Source organism: Anneissia japonica, unplaced genomic scaffold, assembly GCF_011630105.1.
Source record: "Anneissia japonica isolate Jap-2015-1 unplaced genomic scaffold, ASM1163010v1 scaffold581_len1011336_cov187, whole genome shotgun sequence".
NCBI lineage: Eukaryota > Metazoa > Echinodermata > Crinoidea > Comatulida > Comatulidae > Anneissia > Anneissia japonica.
In genome coordinates this window covers 489,496-516,981 of record NW_022723686.1, presented here as the reverse complement: position 1 = coordinate 516,981, position 27,486 = coordinate 489,496, and the positions used below count along the sequence as shown (strand labels likewise).

The 27,486-nt window shown below is 31.9% G+C and overlaps 2 protein-coding genes and 1 long non-coding RNA gene across 3 annotated transcripts in view; all 3 read right to left on the bottom strand.

Annotated features, from left to right (window-relative positions):
• Positions 1–25,740, bottom strand: part of LOC117112345 (neuropilin-1-like) — a 46,776-nt gene extending 21,036 nt beyond the window's left edge. Inside the window, exons 1-6 of the mRNA XM_033255421.1 lie at positions 25,418–25,740; positions 15,614–15,752; positions 14,076–14,114; positions 10,238–10,560; positions 3,353–3,491; positions 2,947–2,985 (exon numbers count right to left, since the gene is read on the bottom strand). Of these exons, the coding sequence (XP_033111312.1) occupies positions 2,947–2,985; positions 3,353–3,491; positions 10,238–10,560; positions 14,076–14,114; positions 15,614–15,752; positions 25,418–25,717 (979 nt within the window). The 5' untranslated portion in view covers positions 25,718–25,740. The remainder of the gene's footprint in view (positions 1–2,946; positions 2,986–3,352; positions 3,492–10,237; positions 10,561–14,075; positions 14,115–15,613; positions 15,753–25,417) is intronic.
• On the bottom strand, positions 5,513–10,216 carry LOC117112347. The gene is made up of 3 exons (XR_004446019.1): positions 9,637–10,216; positions 8,889–9,010; positions 5,513–7,953 (listed from the first exon to the last, which is right to left on the bottom strand). It is a non-coding gene; the product is annotated as an uncharacterized LOC117112347 (long non-coding RNA).
• The window catches only part of LOC117112346 (lactadherin-like), an 80,777-nt gene continuing 78,912 nt past the window's right edge, over positions 25,622–27,486 (bottom strand). The window contains exon 12 of the mRNA XM_033255422.1: positions 25,622–25,740. Within this exon, the coding sequence (XP_033111313.1) occupies positions 25,720–25,740 (21 nt within the window). The 3' untranslated portion in view covers positions 25,622–25,719. The remainder of the gene's footprint in view (positions 25,741–27,486) is intronic.

Genomic DNA, 27,486 nt, shown 5'->3' with positions numbered 1-27,486 from the left:
CAGGAATGTCCGCGTTACACTGCAAAGACAGAAGTAGGTCAGACGCTGTAAAGGTGTTCAAGTGCGTTCACCTACTTCATGTCACCATTAACTTCGAGTCATCAATCTGATGATCATATTTAAAAAAAAAAATACATGAATTGTAAAATACTATAGTTTAAATGGAATGTAAAAATAATATATTTTAATATTCTGATATAAAAGTATATTTGATTAAACAAATTAAATCATAATCGTAACAACATTCCTCGGCGGCCTTTATTATGAATAATTCAGAAATTGATAAATACAAATATGTACTTGACTTTTTACTTCTGAATCTGTAAGAAGAAAAAGAACACGGGAAATTATATTCAAATTACTTGTAATTAATAACAATTGTAAAAAACTTCAAAGACTGAATCATACTTTAAAAAAATAAAAAATACAAAGAATATTGGGCCTAAGATAGTCAAGCATCGTAAAAACAAAAATACAAAATAAATTAATTAATACCCAGTCCGAAACACGCACCAAACAAACTTTAAAAATACACAACCCTTTAAAAATTACTTTCCAAACATAAAGCACTTGTGCGTATATCGGCATTACTTAGAGGCAGTTTATCGCGACCGAAATGCAGAACAATTCGGCGCGACCAAACAGAAGGCGCGACCGAAATGATCCCTTTTCTTTGGTGCTCGAGAAAAGTCTTATTTCTTCACGGAATATAGTTTTAGATAGCCAATAAATTGTAGGGTACAAATACATCGCCACTTCTCCAAAGCTCCGCAAGCGTTTTTCGTTGTGTTCATGCACAAGGAAATCGCGGGCATGTGTTGTCGTAAACAAGAGGTTAACTTTTGATATGTCGATATCATGTCATGAGCACAATCTGTTTATCTGGACTGTTAATCTAAAGAACTAGGTTGATAGGTTGATGTCCTTGGTTCTAAGGTTACACTCTACAGTTGGCCCTAAGGCAGTTTCTATCTACCGCGGTAGACTTGTAAGACAGCTATCTACCGCGGTAGACTTGTATGCAATGTGATATGCAAATTTTCTGCATACACAGCCTTGTGTCTACCGCGGTGCGGTAGATTAAGGCTTACCGCGGTAGGATAATTTGGCGACGCTCCCTAATACTTCATATGTTCTATTAGATTATTTTACCTAAAAGCAGTGCACTCGTAGCCGTTTCAATAACTTAAACCTAGTTTTGGCCGCCATTTTGGATTTTGAATTTATATTTTACTGTATTATTACAATTAATAATTTATAGTAGTTTATGTAGGCCTGTGTTTAATTGGATTTTCGGAACTAAACTTTAGGTGTGAACACTAAGGTCATGTTAGATTTTAATACTAAAATGTGTTTTTGGCGGCAATTTTGAATACATTTATTTTGCATAGAAGATGTTATTGTGTTTTATATAATTATATTCTATTAGTTTCCTAAAAATAAAGAACATTGGTATTGACACCATGATCATCTAAGTAAGGCCGGCTCTAAGTAAGCACTTAGCGCCTTAAAACTGCCAAATTTGTGATACTTGGCGACCATTTTCAATATTTTAATTATTTTTGCATTTTAACGATAAAGATATACATGTTACTGTATATTAATAATGTTTTAATGGATTCCTTAAACTAAAGAACATAGGTATTGACATCAAGATCATGGTAATGTAGGCACTTAGAGCCAAAATTGTGATTTTTGGCGGCCATTTTCAATATTTTATTTAGTTAGCATTTTCACTTGGCAGATTATGTACCACTCAAGTCTGTGCATTAATCAGTATAATTATTCAAGTTTGTGTATTAGGCCTAGGCAGTATTATTCCTGAATAATAATATGTAGTAGGCAAGGTTTGCACATCATCACATTAAAAGTTTGTTTGTTTGTTTGTTTGTTTGTTTGTATTTTTTTAATAAATATGATCATCCGATTGATGATATACTATTGGCTGTAGGAACAAACGTATATCCTAACAATTTTACTATGTTTGGATGAGGGGTAACAGAAAGCATCATTTTTGCTTCTCAGAATACCGTTGCTCTTAGCTTTTCATCACTGAGGCCCTCAACATTTTTTAAACACCTTCACGGCTACATTACTGTACATTAATTGTTAATTGTTACATTGTTACTGTATATTAATAATGTTTTAATGGATTCCTTAAACTAAAGAACATAGGTATTGACATCAAGATCATGGTAATGTAGGCACTTAGAGCCAAAATTGTGATTTTTGGCGGCCATTTTCAATATTTTATTTAGTTAGCATTTTCACTTGGCAGATTATGTACCACTCAAGTCTGTGCATTAATACATGACAGGACAAAAAATCTTGATATTCCAAATCCTCCACGTAAAATACATAAAGTGACTGAGGCAATGACAGAGTAAATCATAAGCTTTTGCTTTCTAAACTGAACCGAGTTTGTATTCAGAAACAAGCTCTTTCCTGGTTAACCTCACTGCTTCTTGGCAGATTCCAAAAAGTCCAGTTTACGGGCAAATACTCTGAGTGGATGCCTGTATTGTCTAGATTCCCTCAAGGATCCGTCTTTGGGTCTATTTATATTTTGTTGCTGATCTGACATCATGCGTAGGCCTACCTTCATCTAAGCTATCAGCAATGCTGAAGACTTCCTTATCCTTCAATCTGATTTAAATAATATTTCAACCTGGTGCACTATAACTATATGCAATTAAATTTTAACAACTGTAAAGTCATGCACATCATGTAACTGGCTACTAGAACATATTAAAAAAAAAAATGTTTCTACCATTTGAGTATCTCCCTCGCTTTTAACCAAAACCTTATTCTTTATCCTTGAGAGCTTTTGAAAATAATTAAGTCGAAATAACATTCACGTGTAAAAGTCACTCACAACTTAATAGAATGAAAAGAAGTAAGCTATACAAAATGAAATGAAATTAAGATGATATATAAATGTCTTACTTGTTGCGCTTTCTTCGACCTCAGCAGTTGAACGATTGGCTTAAAAAAGAAGAAAATACAAATTCACAGGTTAATTGACTCACAAATGATTTATAGATTATTATTCAGCCATACTACATTTTACACAAGTTCGTACTGGATTCAGTGTTATGATACATTGTTTTTAAAGCGTCCATACAGACAATCGCAGAATCAAAACGATGAATATGTTCCTTGGATTAAAGCTCAGTTGATACTCAGGCAAAGGGCGATACCTTCTATCAATTTATGAAAGATGCAATTCAGGCATATTTGTTAGTTATATGTATTTGTATTTGTTGTAAAACAATTAAGACGCATTATTATGACACGTCCGGATTGATTGAATGAGAAAATAGTAATAAATGTACTGTAATTTCTTTCTAACCTGAACATCCAAGGATTTCGAATCGCATACTGATATGTCTGACCCAAGCGATTGGATGAATTCGAATGTATTTTGCAAAAACTGGCACCGGAAACAAACGAGTAACCGCTGTATCTGCGTCAAAATTGCCTTTAAATTCCTAAATTTATATAACAAATTTAAACAATACAATATCAGACACAAAATCATCAAACAGGGTATTTCTGGTGGTACATCTAAATTAGCACAGCCAATAAATAAACTTAAAAAGACGCCTAATCTACATCACTTTAAAAAGTTTCAATTTATAATCCTAGCCTGAATTGTTAGCTTGAGATCAGTTTTGATTTATTAAAGGTGTATTTCTAACAAACATCGAATCAGCGGTAAAGAACAAAGGCGCGTAATAAGATGCGCATCCTAAACGTTCTACTAAATATGGAATAAACAAAGTAGATAAAAGCTGGATAAAGGCCTAGGAACCAAGAAAAAAATTAAGTATATATAAATGAATAGTCTGATAAGTAATCTAAGTCTTTATTTAAACCGTTATTTATTCCGCCTCCGATTTAATAATCACAAAAAAACCATCAGAGACAACTCCACTGGTTTCCCAGTAGCCTGTCACTTCAATCTACCTAACCATAGCATTAATGACATAAGATTTATTTTGGTCGCTAATAACTTTTAATCCTCTCACATAGACGCATAGAAGAATTGAAGTTGATTCTTAGAAGCAATTCTTATATTAACGGTTTAAATAAAGACTTAGATTACTTATCAGACTATTCATTTATTAGATTACTTATCAGACTATTCATTTATATATACTTAATTTATTATTCATCGTAGTACGCGCCGAAGCGAGATGTTCAATAACCCTGAAGTAGGAAACCGGTTATTGGTAATAAAGCGGTTAAAAGAAGCACATCCTCTTTTTTTTAAACACAATGATAGGCATGTACTGATCCTAGATTTTGTTAGCCCTATAGGCCTACATCTGTAAATTATCACTGTGATTGACCTGGAATGCAGTAATGGACCAGCGATTTTTTTTCTGTGGGTGGGGGTTGGGGGATCAAGAATGAGGATTGCAATTGAAGTTAATTAAATTTATACAAAATACAAGATAACTTGATATTGTTGTAACGTATAACAAAAAAAAAAGTTGTATTGCCCTTTTGGCTCGAAAATTTGGAGGATAATTTCCATATGTAACACCTTAATAATAAATCCCTCTCTACAATATAATATACGCTACATTATTTTTCATATTTTGAATGATATACGGAAAGAAGGAGCCAATACCTTCATTGAAAATTACAAAACAAAAAAGAAATCCCAGGCCTGAATCGGCCTAAGCAGCTAGGTCTGAGGGCCTAGGCCTGATCAGTTTTTGACTGTTGTTGTTGTGGGCCCCTACACAAATTTTAATCTGGCGTTTTTACCTTCTTAAATACTGAGATTGTGGATTTTACTCCAAAACAACTTCCGTGGATACTTGTTTAATATTATATATAATGATCATTCAAAATAACAATCAATCACTATGTTTTGACTAAACACGCTGAAAACGATGATTAAAATAGATGTAAAATTTGTCGCGTTTCACATGTGTGTAAATGTAATATAGGGCCCTATATTTCTTATTTATTTACAGTTTACATTTTATTATAGATCCGACTAGAAACAAAGAGGTGCATATAAATTAATGTAAATCAAGATAGCCGCTAACATAATGTAATGTATCTAGTGTTATTTGAATCTGTTCAACCATGAAGCCTTCGTGGTCTAATGGCTATGACGCTCGCCTTGGTAACACGATGTATTATTATGTCCTTTTGTCCACTGTATTTATATTTTTTTGATAATATATATATATATATATATATATAGCATGATATGATTCTTTGAAGATATATATATATATATATATGTATTTACATTTTTTGATGATATATATATATATATATATATCATTACAATTTGTTTTGTTTTTTGAACCTATTTAATTTCAGTGCGTAGAGTTCTTATCACTCGATCTTATTGTAATCTCTCCGCCACACAGTGTAGCTCACACAACCACGTTGGACCGTACCACTTTACTTTAAAGGGGAATGTTAGGCACCTAATCACAAATAATAAATGAAATATTCTTAGACAATTCAAACTTTCCTTTCGTATTTATTGTACATTGAAAACTTATTTCAGAGTCCAGAGTTACTGGCATATTGTGTTTTTGATTTAACATCATATATCCAAAAAAATGTTGATTTATTCATTGAAGGATGTACAATATTTCAAGTTATTTACATTTGTATCTTTTAACATTAATTCAATACTATAACATTTACATACAAAATCACCATACGATATTCCAGTCCTGTTCATACAGGATGATTTAAAATTACATTATTATTAAGTATTAATCAAATTAAAACACATTGTTAAATTTAGTTTGCGAGTCAACAATTCAATAACTTTACAGTTAATACACAAATAATATAAATTCATATACATCATAATTGCACTTAAATAAAGAATGATTTAAAATGAAACATAACTACAATACTGTGTGTAATACTTGATAGTAAATTAATTACCCAACTAAGTAAAAGTTTGCACTCATACATGCTTAGTTTATTACACAAAATCTAAAATCTAGATCTAAATTGTGACTTGCATAAAATACTGTATACATTTCTTAGCACTTACTTATTGCTGTTTTATTTTCACTTGAGAGTTGCACTTTACATGATATTTCTTTAAAAAAATACATACTGTATTATCCTTACACAAGTTATTGCAGAATGATGAAATCAACTTATATTCATACACTTTAAAAAATAATAAAATAGAGTACAAATTAATATCAGATTACTATATAATTCTTTATGCAAATATACACATTAGTTTACGTACAATTCAATTTTTGGAAGGGCAGCCGAGCCCGATACAGAAAAAATAGCACATTGAAAACTTACAATACTATAATTTGTAAACTGATATTCACACTTTATTTAGACATGTATTTATATTATGACCAGTGAGATTGCAAATTGAACAGAAATACCTATGTACAACACGTGCACAAGTAGGGGCTAGATGTTCAATCCTGTTTGCTTTAAGTAAATCTGTTACAGGCAGTCAAGTTGTTTGTGGCTAGTGGCCCTAAAGTACCACTTTGTGTATATGTCATTTATTTTTTATTATTTATTTTATCTTTGCCATCACAATCACATATTCTGGGCTAAAATATTTATCAAATATAATTTTAAAACCAATATTTGTTATAGTCTGATTATTACCAAAGTTAGTACCGTCCTGTGATTGTTATTGTTACCGTATCGTTGTTTAAATTGCAGCCTGTCTTTAGTTTATGGAATGTTAAAAGTGCTGTTACTATTTTCTCTTCTGATGGTTGACAGACAGCATTTAATTGAGGAAATGTTTTACTGTGAATAATGAATTATATTCTGTAATTCGCTTTCTTAAGAAGTTGAGTGTTGGAATATGGACACCAGCAGTTGCACTGATTTCATGGAAGAGTGCATCAGAAATACAACCGGTATCTTTTACAAAAATCCATTTATCAATAGGTCCAACCTCTTGAACTTGCATTCGGCGTCTATTTACTCTTTTAATTAAGACTCTTAACCTTCTGGTTTGTCTTAACATTTTATCAATTCTTCTCCGCTTTGCCAATTTTGATGCATTGTGCTCTCTCATTTGTTCTATTGTCCCTATGGCAAACTCATATTCTTCATTTTTTAACTTGTTTAGAAAATTTTGTTTTGTCAAACCATCTTTGATTTTTTTTTTTGTACTTTTGAAATAAATATTTAAATCTTCCCTTATAGATGTTAGCAGTTGCATCTACATCAACAAAATGTGCATCGATGCTTTGATCTTCAAGAATTTGTTAAATTATTGACCGAGGGTCATTCCAATTTGCATGAATAATAAACTGCAGGACTTCGTGAGAATTAACAGTAACTGTCCAATGAAATGAAACAATGCCTTGCAAATGTGCAAATAAAACAAATAAAAATACAACGGCAATAAAAACAGCTACAATTATTTAGGCTAATGAATATTAATGATCAATACTAAATCTCTAATTGCTAATGAAATTAAATAGGTGGGATATCTGCCACCTTTACCACAGACTCTAACAAATTTTATTAGGCAAGAGAAGTCTTTGAGTAATTACTTTCTTGAGGTACTCCGTTACTTTTCAATCTTATTGTAAGTGTTTCAGGGGCAATGTAAACGGTATCACCATGTTCGTTCAATATTCGGTAATAAAAATTGTTACCAAATATAGCAGCAGCTTCTTTTAAACTTAAGTATTTGTCCACACTTGAAAACAAATTTTCATAAGTTTCCTGTTGTGTTTGTATATTAATTAATACCTCTGGGTTCTGGACACGTGACGCTATTAGGGTTTGCTTGATGTTCACCTTGATGGAATTAATTATGAGATCTTCAGCATTCTCATTCACGCTCTTCAAATCCACAACATCTTCAATTGCTTTCCATTCTTCGTAATTTTTGTCCCAACCAATGTAATGCACTAAGCACAAATCGTCGTTCTGCTCAATTACTTCAAGATCAACAATCTGAGGAATAAGAAGCAATTTATTAAAATATTGTTTAATTTGAAATGGTCCCTTATTACTTGTTCTGATACATGACCTTTTAATTCCTTGTTTTATCAGAGGTGGGTGGAAAAAATTTAAATACAAGTATGGTTTTTTTAGTAAATAGTTTTGCCAAAAACATCCCGACGGAGGATAAAATAAAAAATAAAATATTATTATGGTTAAATATGTATTAATGGGATGGGTAAATACTTTAAATTCATATCAATAGGCTGTAATATATACATCTATAGGCCTATCTTATTTTTGGAGATTTCAAGGCAGCTGTAGGTGTAATAAAAATAAAAAGAAAATCTTTTATTTCCCAAATATAAAATTGTTTATTTTAAATTTTCAATATTGGAGGGTGGCGGGTTTGCAAAACAAGGTATAAAAAGTCTCACCTAAAGATTAAATGTTCAACGATAGGGACATGATATATGCACATATCCCTCTAAAATTAGAGATAGCAGCTTTAAAAGACCATGAAAACCCAAGCATCCAAAGTGGTGTGGGAAACCTGTATTCAAGTATTTATATATAAACAGTTTTATTAAGCATTTCTGTAATAATACATTAATAATTATTTGAAGATAATCAACCACACCTTGCCTGTCTTTGTTCTATCAGGGAGGTTTTAAAGCCCCACCCTGGTTCTATACAACTGTTTCCCTTTTTAAACAGTACTGTTAATTTACCATTTATTTTGCAGTGCGAGATAGCGTATTACTAAAAAATTGTCTTACTCTGGCTACGTAATGTTTTTTTCCCTTTTACCACTATTCAAATATTAGTGATTTTTTTCAAAAAAATTATCCGATACAAAACTGTACAATTTCATTTCATTTAGTTTAATATTTTCAATTGAATGGAGAATAGAACAATATAGTCATTACTGACTGAAAAATACATACTTTGTAGTGGACTACCTTTCTTGCTTGTCGTTGCGCTGTTTACGGACATCGAGTTCTGGACCATTACATAAAGCCCGGTAGTCTACTTTGTTTTTCCTAGTGTTCATTTAGACTGTAGGTATCTAAACAGAAAACAAATTATTTTGATTCAAGTTTCTATGTATTTTTTATGTTTGGCCATTCCTATGTTTTATATGTATTATTAGTCACATAAAAAAGTGTGATCTAAAATCCTCGATAAATTTTGCTGTATAAAGTAGGAAGTTAAATGGCTAGAAATGTTTAACCAAATCAACACTCAGACTTAGCTACAAATACAATAATATCAATAGGCCTAAGTAATTACTATATTATAATTATATTATATTTATTTTTATTACTGATTTATCAAATAATAATCAGGACTGTCTGTTTGTCATTATTATTATTTGTAACATTTTATAATGTCTTAAATTAATTTTGGTCAGTCACTATATCTGATATATATATAGTTTATGGTACTGTATAATCAATAAGAACACTGTATATAAAAATTTGAAGCCAAGACGCTCCATACTATAGTTAGAATTTAGCAAGCCTAGGCCGCCTTTGCCTACATGTATAATGGTCGAGTCCATCGAACCGGCTAAATCACGCTGCAGGTTTCGAAAAATAACTGAACGTTTTTAAACTGCTCGTAACAAAAAACTAAACGCTTAATTCTAACTATGTTTACATAGTACAAATCAGCTAAAATTTCTTCTCTTACCTTTGATACAAAAATGGTAAACTTTATGCAATTATTAGCTGAGAAATTGCTGTTTTTTTGTCAACTTTACACCAGCACGAGCTTTTCGGGAATGTTGAACTGCCGCCTATCCTTTACCATTAGTCGATGCGTGTCAGATCGAGTCAATGTCTCTAAAGAAATGGGCGTTCCGACGAGGCCTCTCATCCAATCAAATTGGTTTTTATACCAAATAAATAAAATACTGTAATCAGATACACACTGCTTCAAAATACATGACTAATGTATTGTTAATTAAAAAAAGAATCACTCCGCAAATGAAAACGATATTGGCAACGTTGACGAGAATATTAGAATGTGAATGTGAAGGACACAGTCATTGATACTGCCCTAGTTCATCATATCTATTATATACCTATACACTATAGGCCTAGGATTTATTTTTCATGAGTACCATTTTAAAATTTAGAATCACTAAAAATATGACACCCTCGACTTAAAAAAAAATATCATACAAATATTATTAGGCAGTAAGATTCATTCTCACTATCAACTGAATTACAGTTATATAATCTGACTATAATTCTATCATTTGATTGGCAGAAACTTTACCTTTACGTACCTTTTCATAGTCATTTTGTGACACAAATTTCCATTGTGATCCATCTAAGCTGTATTCTACTATATAAGCGGTAACCCATTGCGAATAAGCTATGCGTCCTTGTGTGATTAAACCAGACACAGTCATTATATCCCCCAAGTCTACCTGAATCCATTGGCCTAGATTGTTTGACTTAGCGCTCCATGCCCCTATTCCATCACTATCTGGTATTATGTTGAGCCTCGCTCGGCGGCCAGCATGATTACTATCCCAGTCACTCGAAGTTACAATAGCCTCCGACTGTATATCTCGTGACTCCATTCCTAAACGATCTTTGCATTCGTCTAGAAAATATTTTTTTAAACAATTAGTTGTACAAGTATAATCATTGAAATAATAAGTAAATAATAAACAATACCACCAGTCTACGACTAATGTTTTAAAAATAGGTCACATATATTTAATGCTTGCAAACCACGTAGACAGTTCTGAATAGAACTGCTGTTTGTTAAGATGTCTCGATGTTTCGATTGAGTAGCTTCAATCGTCTTCAGGAGAGTATTATCTGCAGAGTCCAAACAGAGCCCTATGGTTAAAATAGAGTGCTAAAACGGAATGTAGGACATAAACCACCCAGGACATAAACCACCTAGGACATAAACCACCCAATTGGAATATACCATTGTTAAAGTGGGTATTATGGTGTTATGTTTATGGTGCCTACATACATACAGTTATACATACAGTATAATTGTAATTTTAATATTAGTATATTTGTGGGCCTACTCTATTATTATTATTTTTATTATTATTTTTATTTTATTATTATTATGATTATTATTATTATTTTTATTATTACTATTATTATTATTATTAAATAAAAATACTAAATTTAAACAAATTAGAATACTAAATATTAGACAAATACCATTATTGTATTAAAGTATACTCTATTAAAGTACATTAATGGAGTATTTAATTTTGTTAATGAATGAATAACCTGTTTAATAAAATATTTTAGCTAGTAATTATTATTATAGAAATGAGTCCTATTGAAATACTGTATAATACTGGTTTTGCTGCGATTCAATAACATAAAATGATAACATGGTAAGATCTTAGTGATGGATACATTTACATTCAAATTATTATCTTAGTTATATAATATAAATTCTGTAAATGTAAATTAATGATAATTATTAAGAATTCAAGACATTCAAATTATTATCTCAGTTATATAATATAAATACTGTAAATGTAAATTAATGATAATTATTAAGAATTCAATTTGTAAACTATATACATGTATGATAAATACTTTTTTATAGAATTAGTCATTTATATTCTTATTTTTACCCATTGTGCAATAATTTTAGAAAATAATTTTAGAAAACTAAAATATACCTATTAAAACAATTAAACTTTGTTACAAGTGATGAAAGAGAGAATTATAAAACGGCTTAAAATAATCTTGTAATTTTGATTTTGTGATAGCCTGATATAAAAAGAGAAAATGGAAGACTAGTCAAATTAAATAAAACATTATTAAAAATATAAAACGTTTTTTGATTTAATAATTGTGTCACTAGTCGAACTGCGGTGGTGGAGCGTTTGAGCATAGCTCGAAGAACAGACCACGTGCATACACAGTTTAGAACCGTCCATTTGCAATCGGGGGGGGGGGTATATTTTTGTTTATTGCGATTAAACGGTAAAATGTATTCATAATTTATATTGTAAAATACAAGTTTCTCTATGCGCAATACAAGGGAGCAGCTGTAATATAGGAAAAGCAAGAACAGAGTAATTATTGGGAGCGAGTTGTAAGTGAAACTTTCACCAGGTAGGCAATGGTATAGCCATAGTACATTTTGGAATTCAGAGCCGAAATTCAGCATAAAAAAACGTGTTTCACAAGAAATTCACGTAAATTCAATTAATAAACGTTGTTTTATCAATTATTGTCACTCACTATTATGACCATCTCGCCTATAACGGTTCTGAACGGCGAACTACCCATCCAGCATAGATCATTAACCTCCGGCCAGTATTTTCTGTACTTGCACATGTACAGGCGGCGTACAAAGAGGCTGTTTTCACATGTTTTCGTACGGTTGGGTTATAAATTGAAGGCGGCCTCACAATATGCGATTGAACAAATACTGTTAAAGAACCATGTGAATGTTGTGGAACTGCCTGCAGTTGACATTTCGGTATTTATCTTGTAACGTTTTGAATAAAATCTAGGCCTACATATTTATTTAGCGTGGCGTTGATATTATAAGCGTGGTGCACGCAATGTGTTTCCGTGGCAGTCCTTTCGTTTTTTGTTTTTTTGTTTTTTGTTTTTTTCTCGTATATGGCCTAGCTGGCGAGGCCACACTCTTACTGCTGTACTAGTTTGGTCACAGATAGTTTATTATCGCTAGTCCTACACAATAATAAAGAGTCATTCAAGCGTCGCACATGAGAGACTAGATTTCTGTTTATGAGGGTGTTACGTAATATAAGCAATGCTAGTAATTATAAGATTAAGATAACGGTGTTTGCAATCAATCCTTTGTGGTAAGGCCTAACATATGGATTGGTCGTTTTAGGTCGTAAACCAACGACCTATTAGGAGCTCGTTAGAGCTCGTTTTGGTCTATAGTGCTCTATAATCCTTGTATCAGCAGTGTATTTTAACCATAGGGAGATACACTTATATGATGGGAAGGTGAGAACTTGCTGCTGATTGGTGGAAAATTAAACAATAGGTAAAACTAGTTGTGAAAAATCTAATACTTTTTCTCGTATATGGCCTAGCTGGCGAAGCCATACTCTTACTGCTGTACTAGTTTGGTCACAGATAGTTTATTATCGCTAGTCCTACACAATAATAAAGAGTCATTCAAGCGTCGCACATGAGAGACTAGATTTCTGTTTATGAGGGTGTTACATAATATAAGCAATGCTAGTAATTATAGGATTAAGATAACGGTGTTTGCAATCAATCCTTTGTGGTAAGGCCTAACATATGGATTGGTCGTTTTAGGTCGTAAACCAACGACCTATTAGGAGCTTGTTAGAGCTCGTTTTGGTCTATAGTGCTCTATAATCCTTGTATCAGCAGTGTATTTTAACCATAGGGAGATACACTTATATGATGGGAAGGTGAGAACTTGCTGCTGATTGGTGGAAAATTAAACAATAGCTAAAACTAGTTGTGAAAAAGCTAATACAAAAGCCAGTATGTTATTCTCCTGAAAAAGATTGAAGCAAATTTATGGAAACGTTGAGACATTCTCAACAAACAACAGCTCTTTTCAGAACTACCTGCGTGGTGTACCGCAATCATTAAATATATCAGTGACTTGAAAGTCGAAAGCTTCTGCGAATAATAATGATAATAATAATAATAATAATAATAATAACACAACAATAACAATAATAATAATAATCTTTGTTCATGTATAATTGTGACCAAATTCTGATTAGATTTGTTAGTTTTTCGACGATCTTGATCTTGGTCATGGAACATTGTGACAAAAGTTTACAAATTTATGATAACAACTGTGCCCTGTAGACTACGGACAAACAGTATAAAATATTTGGTTAAGAATACTTAAAGTCCATTAAAAATTAGGCGCTCCAACATCTTGCGTAAAGTAGGTGAGAGAGAAATTGGTCGATAACCACGAAGTGGTGGTTGTCTTTTTGAAATATTGGAATTACTTTTTGTCACTTTTATGAGTAAAGTTTAATTATATACAAGTTATTGGGCTATAAGTAATCATAAATTGTCTGAATTAAATAAAAAATATAATGAAATTGAGAAGAACAAAACAATTGAAGTTGAGATGATGTAGAAATGTCTCACTTGTTTGGCTTTCTTCGACCTTAGCGGTTGAACGATTGGCTTAAAAAATAAAATAAGAAAATACACATGTTAAATAGATTATTCATAGATCGTGCTGGAATTCATCATTTTGTTATTGGTCATCATCCGGAACACAAAAATAACTTGTTTGTTTGTTAGATTAGCACTTTTAAAGCATTTTTTCCCTTGATTATATCTCCTCACCCCCCCTTCCCCACTCTTAGATTATTAATATGAAAAGCATTACAGTACTTTGATGGACCGCCACTCTACCTGCTCCCTGGAAATTCTTAGAGGTACATTTCATTATTTTATCATTTACATTTATTTTATTATTCATATTTTTTATTTTTATCTAAAATTAGCATTTGTTATTGTTTGTTAAATTTATTGATGATTAAAGAACATGTGTTTTTTAAACATTCTAGAAATGCATATGTACAAATTATAAAATATTTTGGCAGAGGTTAATTTTTTTAATAGTTTTATAGCCACCGAACGAAGTAAAATGTAAAAAGCACTAATCATAGTCATATAATTATCTTATTTCAAACATAAAACCAACATAGCGCTGGAGTAACAGTATTGTACAATATAGATTCTATTGATAACAACTTTATCAATACAAATATAAACAACTGCCTAGAGTTATTATATATTTCAACCGAACTAATATAAAAATATTACTTTTTTAGGCACTGGCTTGAAGCAGGTCTTTAATACACTTATCCGAGATCAAACAATTCTCGATTGTGTTATGAAAATAACTTGTATCAACTTTTATGAAAGATGCAATTCGGACAAATTTTCTTGTAAAACAATTAAGACCCATTGATAGGCCAAATAAAAAATAATTATTGTGTTTGCCAGGCTCGACCAGGGGTGCTGCCAGGATTTGCCCGACGGGGTTGGGGGGGGACGAGGTCCCCCCGACGAGATGTCAGATTTCCCAGACGAAAGCAAAATGGGCGTGGTCGAGCTTCGATTAAAAGGTTCCGAAAGTGGTCCTGGGTGCGAAGCCCCCATAAAACTTAGGGGTTTCGAAGGCTTATTTAATCGATTTTAGAGTCTACTAATATGTAAAAAAATACATATAATATTTTTTTCTCCCCGACGGGGAGGTGGGGGTAGCTCTCTCCGACGGGGGCACTTTCCCCCGGCCCCCGCTGGCGCCACCCCTGGACTCGACTGAAACTACAATGAACAATATTTGTTATATGCTAATAAAGCTGGAATAGCCTAGGCCTGGCTAGCCTAGCCTATTTTGCTGTATGGTACGAGATTCGAATCTAAAATTGTTGTATTATCTGTCTATTTTTCACTTTTTAAACGTAAACACATTTTTAGTTTTCCTACCGACCTACCCATTTTTTTGGAATTTCAAAAAACGTGGCCAACTCATTTTTTGTTTTTGCCGTTTAAGTCCTGACTGACCGAATAATAGAACTCTTTGCTCTGCGGCAATTACCCTATGATAAGAGAGAGAGGAGAATAAAATTTTCAATACCAAAATGATGGTTCTGTAATAAGTTTCTAACCTGAACATCCAAGTATTTCAAATCGCATACTGATATGTCTTCTCCAAGCTATGGGATAAATCCGAATGTATTTTGCAAGAACTGGCACCGGAAATAAACGAGTAACTGTTGTATTTCCGTCAGAATTTCCTCTAAATTCCTGAATATATGTAAAAAACACGATATAATATAAGACACACAATCATCAAAAGGCACTTTACAATGACTAAAATTACCTGAAAACATTGTTTTTCTATTGTTTGCATAATTTAAATTATTTTAATTTTTTTAAATTTGTGAGTTGTGACAAAATGAGCCTGGTATGCCAGACCAATTTGATATATTCAAACACATATATCTGAGTGATATTTTAACAAAAATTGTGTTTTAAATTTCTGATAAGTTTAATATATATATTTCATAGTAGCAACAGTTCTGAGTTGAGTTACATAGGCTAAGGTAATCATGTTTTTTAGGCACATTTTAAACTATTTTTTCAGAATTTATAGGAAACCAACACAAAATTTATCAGTTGTTTATCTTAGTTTTGGAAGCGATTTTCTTCCAAATATGTTTTTAGACATCTGAAATTTAAAATGATCTTACTCCGGTTTTACTTAATCTAAGAACATGATTCAAAGACCAAATTGTAGCTGATATAGTCATCTATCTATATCACTAATTTTAAATTTTTGTACCACAAGACTCATTTTGTCACGAAAGTTATTATTTTATGTAAATTAAAGGTACGCCTTTATAACAAACAAGTGTGTGTATTGTTTGTTGTTAATTTCCCTATAAATAAAAAAATATAATATTTAGCTAATAATTACAGACAAGTAATGCAAAAAAGTAAGTGGAGGCTGTGGCTAAAAATAGTGATGGCCTCAGTGTGGGTGGACAGGGCAGCGCTCCCCAGTTTAGTTGCTAAGCTAAATATGTAAATAAAATAAAAGTCTATATGAATAATGTTTACAAATTATGAGACTTAGTCTTTAAAAGTCGATTAAATTGTCAGCGTATTTACCCAACAGCTTCTAAAGAGGCCCCTACTTGAGAGGCCTTCCTTAACAGGTCCCTTCCCATTTTAAATACCTGAACTGAATGATTATTACTGAAATATCTTGTTTTAAATGACGTATTGGAGAATATTGTTTTTAAAAACTTTTTATTATGTAGCGTAAGTGAGAGTGAATGAAAGATGAAGTCAGAATAATGGAAAATATAGACAACATTAAATAGTATAGAATCGTAATAGAGATTAACGAAAGACAAATACCTAAATTTGAACACTTTTCATCGTAACTCCGAATGATTATTGCAAGGCCTCTCTCATTAGAAATCCTAGAATCGAGATGGCGATTGCATCTTAAGACAGAAAACTAACAATGGTACAAATCTAGCAATCGACTTCTACTTTATCGAGACCAACAACAGAAAATTCAGAAATCACAACTCCTCATATCGACCTCAAAGAACTAGAATGACTCAATTTCTAAGTCTTGCACCATGATAAAGCTCAAATATAAAGTTATATCTAACGATCAACATAAATAAAAATCATATATCTTAATGCTTGCGGTATCAATATCAATGTTAATATCAACATAATCTTTATTCATCCCAAATGAGGCTATTCCAAAAAAAAAAAAATGTATTCATCCCAAATGAGGCTATTCCAAAAAAAAAAAAAAAAAAAAAACAGGACTGAATACATATGGATAATAATACAGAAATACAACAAACACATAGTTTACAGACAAAGCATTAAAGGTATATACGGTGCTATCTTAAATTATCATTTTTTCATTTGAACTTCCGTTTTGTCACACTTGAATTTCCTATTCCTATCTTAAGGATTAAAATTACCAAACCAACATATAAAAGAAAAAAATGATGGCACTTTCAACAAAGGAGTTATAAAAAAAACTTTTAATATTGACTTATTTACTTTAAATTCATTTAATTTCCTGAGTATGTATAATTTCCTTTTTCAATAAAGGTATCAGCATTTAATCCCCAGCAAGGTACGTGTTAGAATTTAAAATCTCAACTGGTTCGTTATTTTAAGTATGTAAACCCAGGGCTGTGTCCTTTATTTTTAAAATCGATAATCATATCCTTTATCCTGGACACGTGTAGTTTCAATTTTGAGTCATCAGAAAATTCTCTGACTCCCATCTAAAACAGGACCATGACTATTATTCCATCCTTAAGAAGTGTAAGTAAAACAGAACCATCTGCAAACCTAACAATAAAACTATTTTCATGTGTGCTACGACAGTCGTCAGTATACAGAATATAAAGTAATGGGAATTAGACACATCCCTGGAGGGATACCATTTGGAGTATCTATTATTAACTAAAAATCAGAAATCCACATTATTATAAATCATCTTTTATAATAAAATTAGTTTCCAATGTTTTAACCAGAACACTATGGGGTGACATAGGCAGCAAAAGTCTGTTAAAATCAAAATGTATTTGCAAAATTCAATGTCTAATTTATCAAAACATAGGTCTAATTTCTCAAAAATGTAGGTATAGTTTTTCAAAACAAAGTTCTAATTTTTCAAATCGTAGTTCAAATTTCTTTAAAATGTAATTCAAATTTCAAAAGTAGTTCTGACTTGATTTTGCAAACGTAAATCAAAAACCACCCGAGCATGACTGATTTGATTTGCAACAAGTAGACATGCAAAATGTAAATCAAAACTAGCCAGCCAAGCATGACGGGGCCTGTTCCATTAATGATTGGGGAATCAACTTTCGCTGCAGTCCAATGGCATGAACAACGGCTGGCCTAGGCCAAAAGTATAGCAAAATTATGTAAGTCATACGAACACATGTTTACATTGTACCAATGTCGAAATTAAAGATTTAATTTTTTTTTTCATTGAAAATATGAACAAAACAAAAAAGTAATTTAACTTAATAGATTCTAAAATACCGTAAAACCTTGAATAGTAGAAGCCATTTGGCCTACAGACTATTGACCGAAATACCATTCACCGACACGAGATTTTGCCTACACCACCTTTTCAAAATGAATGCTGTAAATTTTGAATTCGTACTATGAAACAATAAATAAGGTCATTGTAACATCAATCTGTATCCATGGAGTGTATTTAACTGGCATTAAATCACCAAATCTACTGTCTAAACCAAGCTTGTTTTCAATATATTTTGTTTCTTGAAATTCATGTACAGTGTATGTACTGTCTCGAAAAAAAACCTATGATGTCTTGAAAAAAAAGCCCATGGGCTTTTTTTTTTCGAGGATAATTTTAGAAACTAAAGAGGGAATTTCAATTTAAGATGGGCTTCATCTCGTGATTAAGTCTATTTAACTTTAAATCGAGGTTTTACGGTATTTATGAAATCCCATGGTGACAATTATAGTAATGATGAAGCATGAATGGTTAATTGATATTTAGTACAACTATGACTAGGGAACAGTTAAATTACAAGTAATTTAACTTTTCCGTGGTATGACTGAGTTGAGGCAGTGACAAGTGGAAAATTTGTGGTTAAATTATAGATACACTCTGGATATATTTTGCACTTCCCCCGCCCCACCCCCGTCGGGAAGGACGAGTACATTCCGTCGGGGAATAAAACAACAAAAACAACAACAATAATAATAATATAAGAACATAAATTCACGTGCCGTTTTATTGTAAGTTATCAGTATATTGTACATTTCAATGTTTCCTTAAATTTTCAGTAAACACATTATATTTTCATTGCGGATTTTTTGGGCTCAGTACGGACTCCAAATTATGCATTTTCTTTTAGTTTTAAGGCGTATGCGGATTTTATAAGTCAGCAATGACTATAACGTGTTTTTAAAGTCACACCTGGTATCTTGTATCCTGTCTTGATACAAGATACCAGGTGTGACTTTAAAAACACGTTATAGTCATTATATCAGTTTGTACCAATTTAAAAAATTGCCCTTTTATATTGCTTTAGTTATTACAGTCGCTTATGATTTTCTTAGTAGAAAAATATTTAATAAAAATATAGATGAACATGTGTTATTATAGACCTGTATTTAATATTTTTTGGCAGAATCTTCTATTGCATGATTAATATATTGAAAGTGTGTCTGCATGATGGATATCTATAAATAACGACTCTCCATGAAAATTACCCAGTCCTCCACAAAACAAAACATCTGTCCTAGTACTCTTTTCGAGATGGGCTTCTTTTCGAGGCTACTTTTGCAAACTAAAGAGGGGCTTCAATTCGAGATGTGCATTTCAAGATTAAGCCCACTGGGCTTATTTTCAAGATTTTACAGTATTTTAGAATCCTTAAGCTAAATGTAATTCTTTTAAAGTTTCTTCCTGTATTTTTTTTTGTTTTTTTGTTTTAATGAAAAGAAAAATGAAACTGTTAATTTCGACCTTGGTACAAAGTAAACCTGTATTCATATGGCTATACATTATTTTACTATACTATTGACATAAGCCTAGTTTAAAGAGGCCTCCTATAGTTTAGGCTATCCTAGTCCAAGACCTTATCCCGGCCCAAATAGGCCTACGCTCCCGTGATCGCTTAAGCATTACAGACGCGTTGGGAAGTATTGTTCATGGCATTGAACTACAGCGAAAGTTTATTCCCTCATCATTAATGATGCCCCGTCATGCTTGGCTGGCTATTTTTGATTTATATTTCGTATGTCTAGTTGTCGTTGTAAAATGTAAATAAACCAATCATGCTTTGGTGGTTTTAAACAGAATAGACCGAATCGGCGCCTCTAGCTGGTATATATAGTACTAAAATTAGCGAAAGTAAAGTAAGGCAGTAGACCTATGTTTTTTTTTGTTTTTTTTGTTTTTTTTGTTTTTTTTTTTAATAGTGATTTATAATTACTTTGGCAATCTCCGTGCATTTTATTTAGCCTCTGGAATGCTGCTATACATACAAGTATAGGCCTACTAGGCTGCACTGTTAGTGTTCAGCCTTGACCAGAGGGCCTGGATAAGGTAGAGAGTTGTTATGCCTCGACTCTGTAGTCAATAGGTAATAGAGTAGAAAATAGCCCTTAACGTCACTGATTACTCAACCGAACTTAGTGTAGGAAACATGCTGGTGATAGTAAATAGACCTGGTTGTATGGTACAATAATCCTAATGCCAGTATGTATTAGGCTATTTGTTCATGTCATGACGATCATCATTCTCGGAAATAACTACTAACATCCTATGACTTCATTTTAGATTTAAATAACTGTAAAACAATACTCTTGCAACGAATGGGGAAATTCATTTCTTTCACGCTGTGATAGCATTTGCCACGACTATAATATTCTTGACTTGGGCCTAAAATGTACCTCACTCGGCGACAACTCCAAGAGCAACATATACGTCGTGAATGTACCGTACCTTTCTTTGAAAAAACTAAAATCACTAAATCACTTAGAAATTAAATTTTCAAACACTATCAGTTTGGTTTGGTAAGGCTCTAATTGATAGTGGGAATACAGGCAGGAAGTTTTTTCAAAGTGATTTAGCAAATTAAAACTCGCGTTCCAAAAAAACATTTGCAACATCTATGATGTGAATTGCATCAACAACTAGGCGAAGCCATATTCAACGCACTGTCGTCTCGCGATCTCGATGAGAGATGTTAACAAACCTTAATACCTACTATACTTCACGTGAACCGAGCCGCCGATTCGGTCTATTTGGAGAGGGCTTTTGATCAAGGCATATACAGTATACGTTTTGAAATTTGAATTACAATTTAAAGAAATAAGAACTACATTTTTGGAATATTTGAACTACGTATTGAAAAATTAGAACTTCGTTTTCGGAAACTAGACCTACATTTTAAGAAATTAGACCTATGTTTTGATGAATTAGACATGGAATTTTGCAATTACATTTTGATTTTAACATAGACTTTTGCTACGTACGACACCCAAGGGTGCATTACATTAAAGGCAGACAAAAAGTCGGCAAAAATCAGTAAAAAAAAATCAATTATAAATTTTATTAAATGTAAATGTCATTCCCGAATGAACTGAATTAAGGTGAATTTAATACGCTTGGATTAGACTGGATCGGACTGGATTGGATTGGGTTGGATCGGATTGTATTGGATTTGCTTTAGATTGAATCTGATTAAATTCGATTGTTTCAAATTGAATTTTAAGACTAACCTATTAATTGAATTTGAAATTTAGGAAAATATGAGATGTTTTCGGTGTTTCGTGTACATTTTTTTTTCTTTTACAATGGAACCAATAATACTTTAATTTCGAAAGGAAAGACGTAACTTTGTAGGCTAATTTACCACAACTTCCCAGCTATACGTTATCAAGCCCTATACTCTCTGTATTACATGCTGTTTTGTATAGCCAAACATATTAACAAATATTATTTTAGTACATAATTGTAAATATAAATATTCACTTTTTAATTGAAAATAATAATTAATATGAATTGTAACTAATAATTAAAATTAGAATTATGAATTAATAAGAATTGTTAATGTGATGATGCGATTTGTTCGTGCAATGGGGATTGCGCTGCAGCTACTATTGTTTGCTTTATTGTTATTGAATTTGCATATTCATCTCGTGCATATTCATGCAAATACACAGCTGTTCCGCGGTATATATGCTTTTGTGGGCTTTTACTACGGGTTTTCGTTTGTTCCGTTGCAAACCCTGCACACGTTATTTTGGCAGTATGCAGTTCGTTATGTTGGCAATTGGCAATATGCAGTTCATGATGTAAGTGTATATTCTAATCTATAAGATATAAGCATGTTATATTATAATCTGTAGTTAATTCATGTCCGTATTAGATTGATGCCGGTGTTGAATGCATTGTTAATATTATTGTGCTGTACATTTACATGAGTTGTTAATATTATTAATGTTATTCTACATTCCGCTAATGGAGAGTGATTGTTATTACTTATAATTGTCATATTCTTGTTTAGTGATTTATATACCGTTAGCTTGGTGGCCTGTAATAGTCTGAAGTTACAGAAGTTTTGGTGGTCAGTAATAGTCTGAAGTTACAGAAGTTTTGGTGGCCATTATTAGTCTGTAGTTAACAGAAGTTTGTTGGAGTGTCCAATAGTCTGTAGTTTCAGAAGTGTTGTTGGAGCGTCCAATTGTCGTTGTTTACAGACTTGTGCATTAAGCAGACTCTAACTTGAGGTAAATACAAGTTATTACACCATTTAGGCTATGCTATTTAATGAAAAATTGTTTCTGATTTTGGTGTGTTGCCAGGTTATATCAGAATTGTTGTTAAATGGTATAACTTGCCTAATGTTGTTATGCTTGATATACTATATAATTATAACGCATTATATTTAATTATATTTTGCAGGGTTTTTTAAAATTTCGCTTTGGTTTAATGTGCAAATAAAACGTTGAATGATAGACAAAGAATTTGTCTGGTGATTGATTACCAACTGAGTCTAAACTACTCAAGGAGGATAGTACCTCCCTTTTCAATATCTTTCTAAAATCGAACCACGACGAACTTGGTGCTGTGAGCAGGGTACAAGAGGCATCGTGCATCTATTTTTGGAAGCTCTACGCGACAGTACAAGACTTTAGCGATATTATCAGCCCTTGAGTTGGAGATGATATCATAGACAGATAAGAACTTTACATTTGATTCATTATTTGTTATATTGCTAAATAAATAGTGAAGATAATGGGAATTGTTATTATGTTGAAGGTAACAGCATTTTTATTTGGATAATAATGTTGTAATCGGAATTGCATGTATAGGTCCACTTGCGTCATTGCGATATGGCTAAATCTCAGAAACTTGCTTGCACCGAAACTGAAGGTTTTGGTGGCATGATTGCTGCGTTGACTGATGTGTTAAAAGGTGTGAATGTTTAAAAAGTCCCACCTCCTATTAAAATGTATAAATTAAAGGGTCACCCTAAAGCCCCTGGAGATATTACATTGTGTGAGTGGCTGAGGATTTTGAGACTTACTGTGCGCAATATCAGCTGGATGGAGATGTAAAGTATGATGCCTTGGTTAGTTATTTGGGGGATCTGCTAAAAGATAAGTACATTATCAAATGTCTGTATTAGATTTAGGAAAAGATGTGAAGAAAGCGATTGAGATTTTGAAAACTACGTTTTGTCCTGATGAATCTGTACCTGTTTTGAATACCTTGTTTTACTCTAGACAAGTTAGATCATGAAACCATTGCTGAGTATAGCTTGGCGTTGATGAAATGTTACTCCGATTAATTGAAGCTTCCATGCCAGGGGAGCAGAAAGCTTTAAAATACCTCTAAGATTCTAATTCAAAACAAAGATTGGTGGAAGGGGTTTTGAGATCCACTGGTTAAGCGAGAGTTACGTCGAATTGAATTGGCTTATAGGGATAGACCGTTTATTGAAATGAGGGTGAAACACTTAAAAGTAACAGACCTAAAGTCCATGGTGTTGACTTTTCGGGAAATTTTTATTCTGAAACTTCTGAAATTAAAGGATTGTAAAATCTTAAGAAACAATTGGGTGAACTTCAACAATAATAATAATAATAATAATAATTATTTTACTAACAAGAGTGGGCCTCGTCCTTGTTAAAATTGTAGCATTATAATATTATTACATCTTTTCTTGTCATTTGTACTTTAAAGATCACTAATATAAATATAGCGCATTCCGCTTTTAAAAATTGCAAACAAATGATATTAGGCAATAAGATTCATTTTCACTAAAAGAATTGGGTATAATTATTGATAACACTCTAACATGTGAAGTCTCACCTATCTTCCCTTTGTAAGAAACTTAACTCCATTGTCATCGTCTTGCATGCACCTCAAAATTTACTAAAGACTATACCCTTCAACTACTTTTACAATTCTTGGTTTCTCTATCGCCTTGACTATTGTTGCCCAGTTTGGGGATCAAAATATACCTCTTTCTTTAAACTTCAGAAGATCCAGAACAAAGCTATTCGTATCTTATTGAAACTTCCTCCTACCACTCACCATACTCCTACTCATTTCAGATCTGCCAATACCCTTCCCCTTCAACTCCGTTTTTAATTTCAACTCTGCTGTTTAACTTAATAACCTTGCTCTACAAACTCTTTGTCAGTGGCTCAAAAGGATTGTTGCCAATGGCCGCATGACCACAAGACAAATCACTAAAGATGTTCTTCTCATTCCTAAGCCTAATTTAGAAAACTTTAGCTATAATTCTCCTTATATCTACTACTCTGTTCCACCGATTTCCGTTCTGCTTTCTCTTTCTCTTTTTTCAAATCTAACCTTCTGAGTTACCTTTCATACAATCTGGTGTAATTTTGCCCGTGGCCATCTCTTTTTGTTCAAATATTTTGTTATGTTTTGTATAATAAATTATGTATCTTCTATAAATCAGTATATTTTAAATTTTACTATTTATATTAGTATAATTATTTATTAATCATCGTTAATTCTTTTGATTACCCGTGGCCATCTCTTTTTGCTCAAATATTTTGTTCTGTTTTGTGTAGTAAATTATATATCTTCTATAAATCAGTATATATTAAATTTTACTATTTATATTAGTTTAATTATTTATCATTAATCGTCGTTAATTCTTTTGATTAATTTACTTCAATTATTTTTCTATCTAATGTGTCAATTTTAGTTTTTTCCTTATTGTTCTGTTATTACTTTAATGTTTTTCTTAAACCATATAATATATAATATATATATACAATAGGCATATATATATACATATATATATATATATATATATACACAATAGGCCTATATATGTATTTTATGATTTCTTTATTTTTTTTAAAATTTTAACTTCACTTTTACATACCTTTTCATAGCCATTTTGTGACACAAATTGCCATTGTAGTCCATTTAAGCTGTAATCTACTTTATAAACGGTAACATATTGCGAATATGCTATGCGTCCTTGTGTGATTAAGCCGGTCACATTCGTTATATTCCCCAAGTCTACTTGAATCCACTGGCCTAGAATGTTTGTCTTAGCGCACCAAGCCCCTATTCCATCACTATCTGGTAATATGTTGAGCCTCGCTCGGCGGCCAGCATGATTACTATCCCAATCACTCGAAGTTACAATAGCATCTGATGGTATATCTCGTGACTCCATTCCTAAACGATTGTTGCATTTGTCTAGAAATATAATTATAAAATAATTAGGTGCTCAAAATCTGTATAAATTTAACTTAAGTCTAATAATATTTTTGACTATAATTTATGTGGACGGAGCCAATGTAAATCAGAACCACAAAATGGAAGTTCCGAAAATAAAACATTAGTATGAAAATTGAAACCTAACAGAAAAAAATTGAAACAGAAAACACAACTCGGTTTTTTCACTATAAGGTAAACTCGAATCCCTTCCAGAAAGATAACCTAAGTTCTTAAGACGAGGGGTGGGGAACGTACAGTCTCTGTAAATAAAGATATTTTTTTTGCAATAATCATGTTATTGATAACGCTTTAGACATCATTCTAATCACCGAGACAGAGGTCAGTGAAGGTTACTCGGATATCATTGCAGTTTGTGAGCCAGACGGATACAGATTATCTTTACTTCCAAGGGGAGTAAGAGGGGTGGAGGCGTTGCTGTAATATTGAAACTACCAGCCAAGTGCCCAGTCGCCTAGATCGCTTTCAATTCTTTAAAGCAGTTGAATCTGTGATTATCTGCCAAAGAGATCAACATTTTTACGATATGCAAGCCTCCAACATGCATTATTTTTACACTGAATTTTCTAACTTAGTTTAAATAGCTTTCCATGTTTCAAAGTTTGTCATCACTGGTGATCTAAACTTACACTTTACCGATCTGTACAAAAACGATTTTAGATATTCTTCAATCCACCACCTTAACACAGCTAATTAACCAAGCCACTCAACTTGCAGTCACATTTTACAGTATTATTACAAATGATTTTAATTAAACTTTTATTTTGATTGTTGTACACATGAAATTACTTCCAAACTTAAATTTAAAAGATACATTTTAACCCTCATTAGCCTTTTTACGGTATCTTGTATATAAGTACATAAATATATTTTATATAATTTGTTACATTTTAAGATGATTTATTATGTGTCGTCTGTCTGATAGTTGCTGTTCTGAATAATTTAACTGTTTCTTGGGGTTTTTTTACATTCTATATGTGTTTGGATGTATTGAATTGTCATGTATTTTACTTTTTTAAAGAGCTCCTCAATATCAGCTGACTTCCTTGGCTTACCTGGAAGGTTTACCCTATTTATATATCGTGTAATTTAAAAATAATAATCTTGACTCTGCAGTTGCTAAGTGCAATAATGTCCTTTGTACATTAAGAGATGAAGTTGCTCCAGAGAACCCATACAAAAAAATTCTATAGAATTCTATCAAAAAAACTATAGAATGTCTATAGCATAATTGTGTAGAAAATCTATAGAAATAACTATAGAAGCCCACTATAAAAGTCTATTAAAAATCTATTAAAACTACATTAAAAATCTAATAAACTCTATTAAAAATCTATTAAAAAAATACAAAAAAAATATTTAAAAAAATTATAAAACTCTACAGTTAATAAATATTAAATATTAACTATATTAAGACTTAAAAATCTATAAAAATTATATAAAAAAAACTATGAAAAATTTATTAAAAATCTATAGAAAGTCAATGAAAATTTTATATAAAAAAACCTTAAACCTATAGAAAATCTATAAACAATTTTATAAAAACCACTTATAAATCTACTAGAAATTGCAAATTGCAAGTGAAGTGCTGCGAAGTACAACTGCATAAAATTTTCTTCGAACAAAATTATTTATGCGAGTCAAGTGAAAATAATGAATAATATAAATATAACAAATAATATGAGCACGACCCATTGTCTATATTAG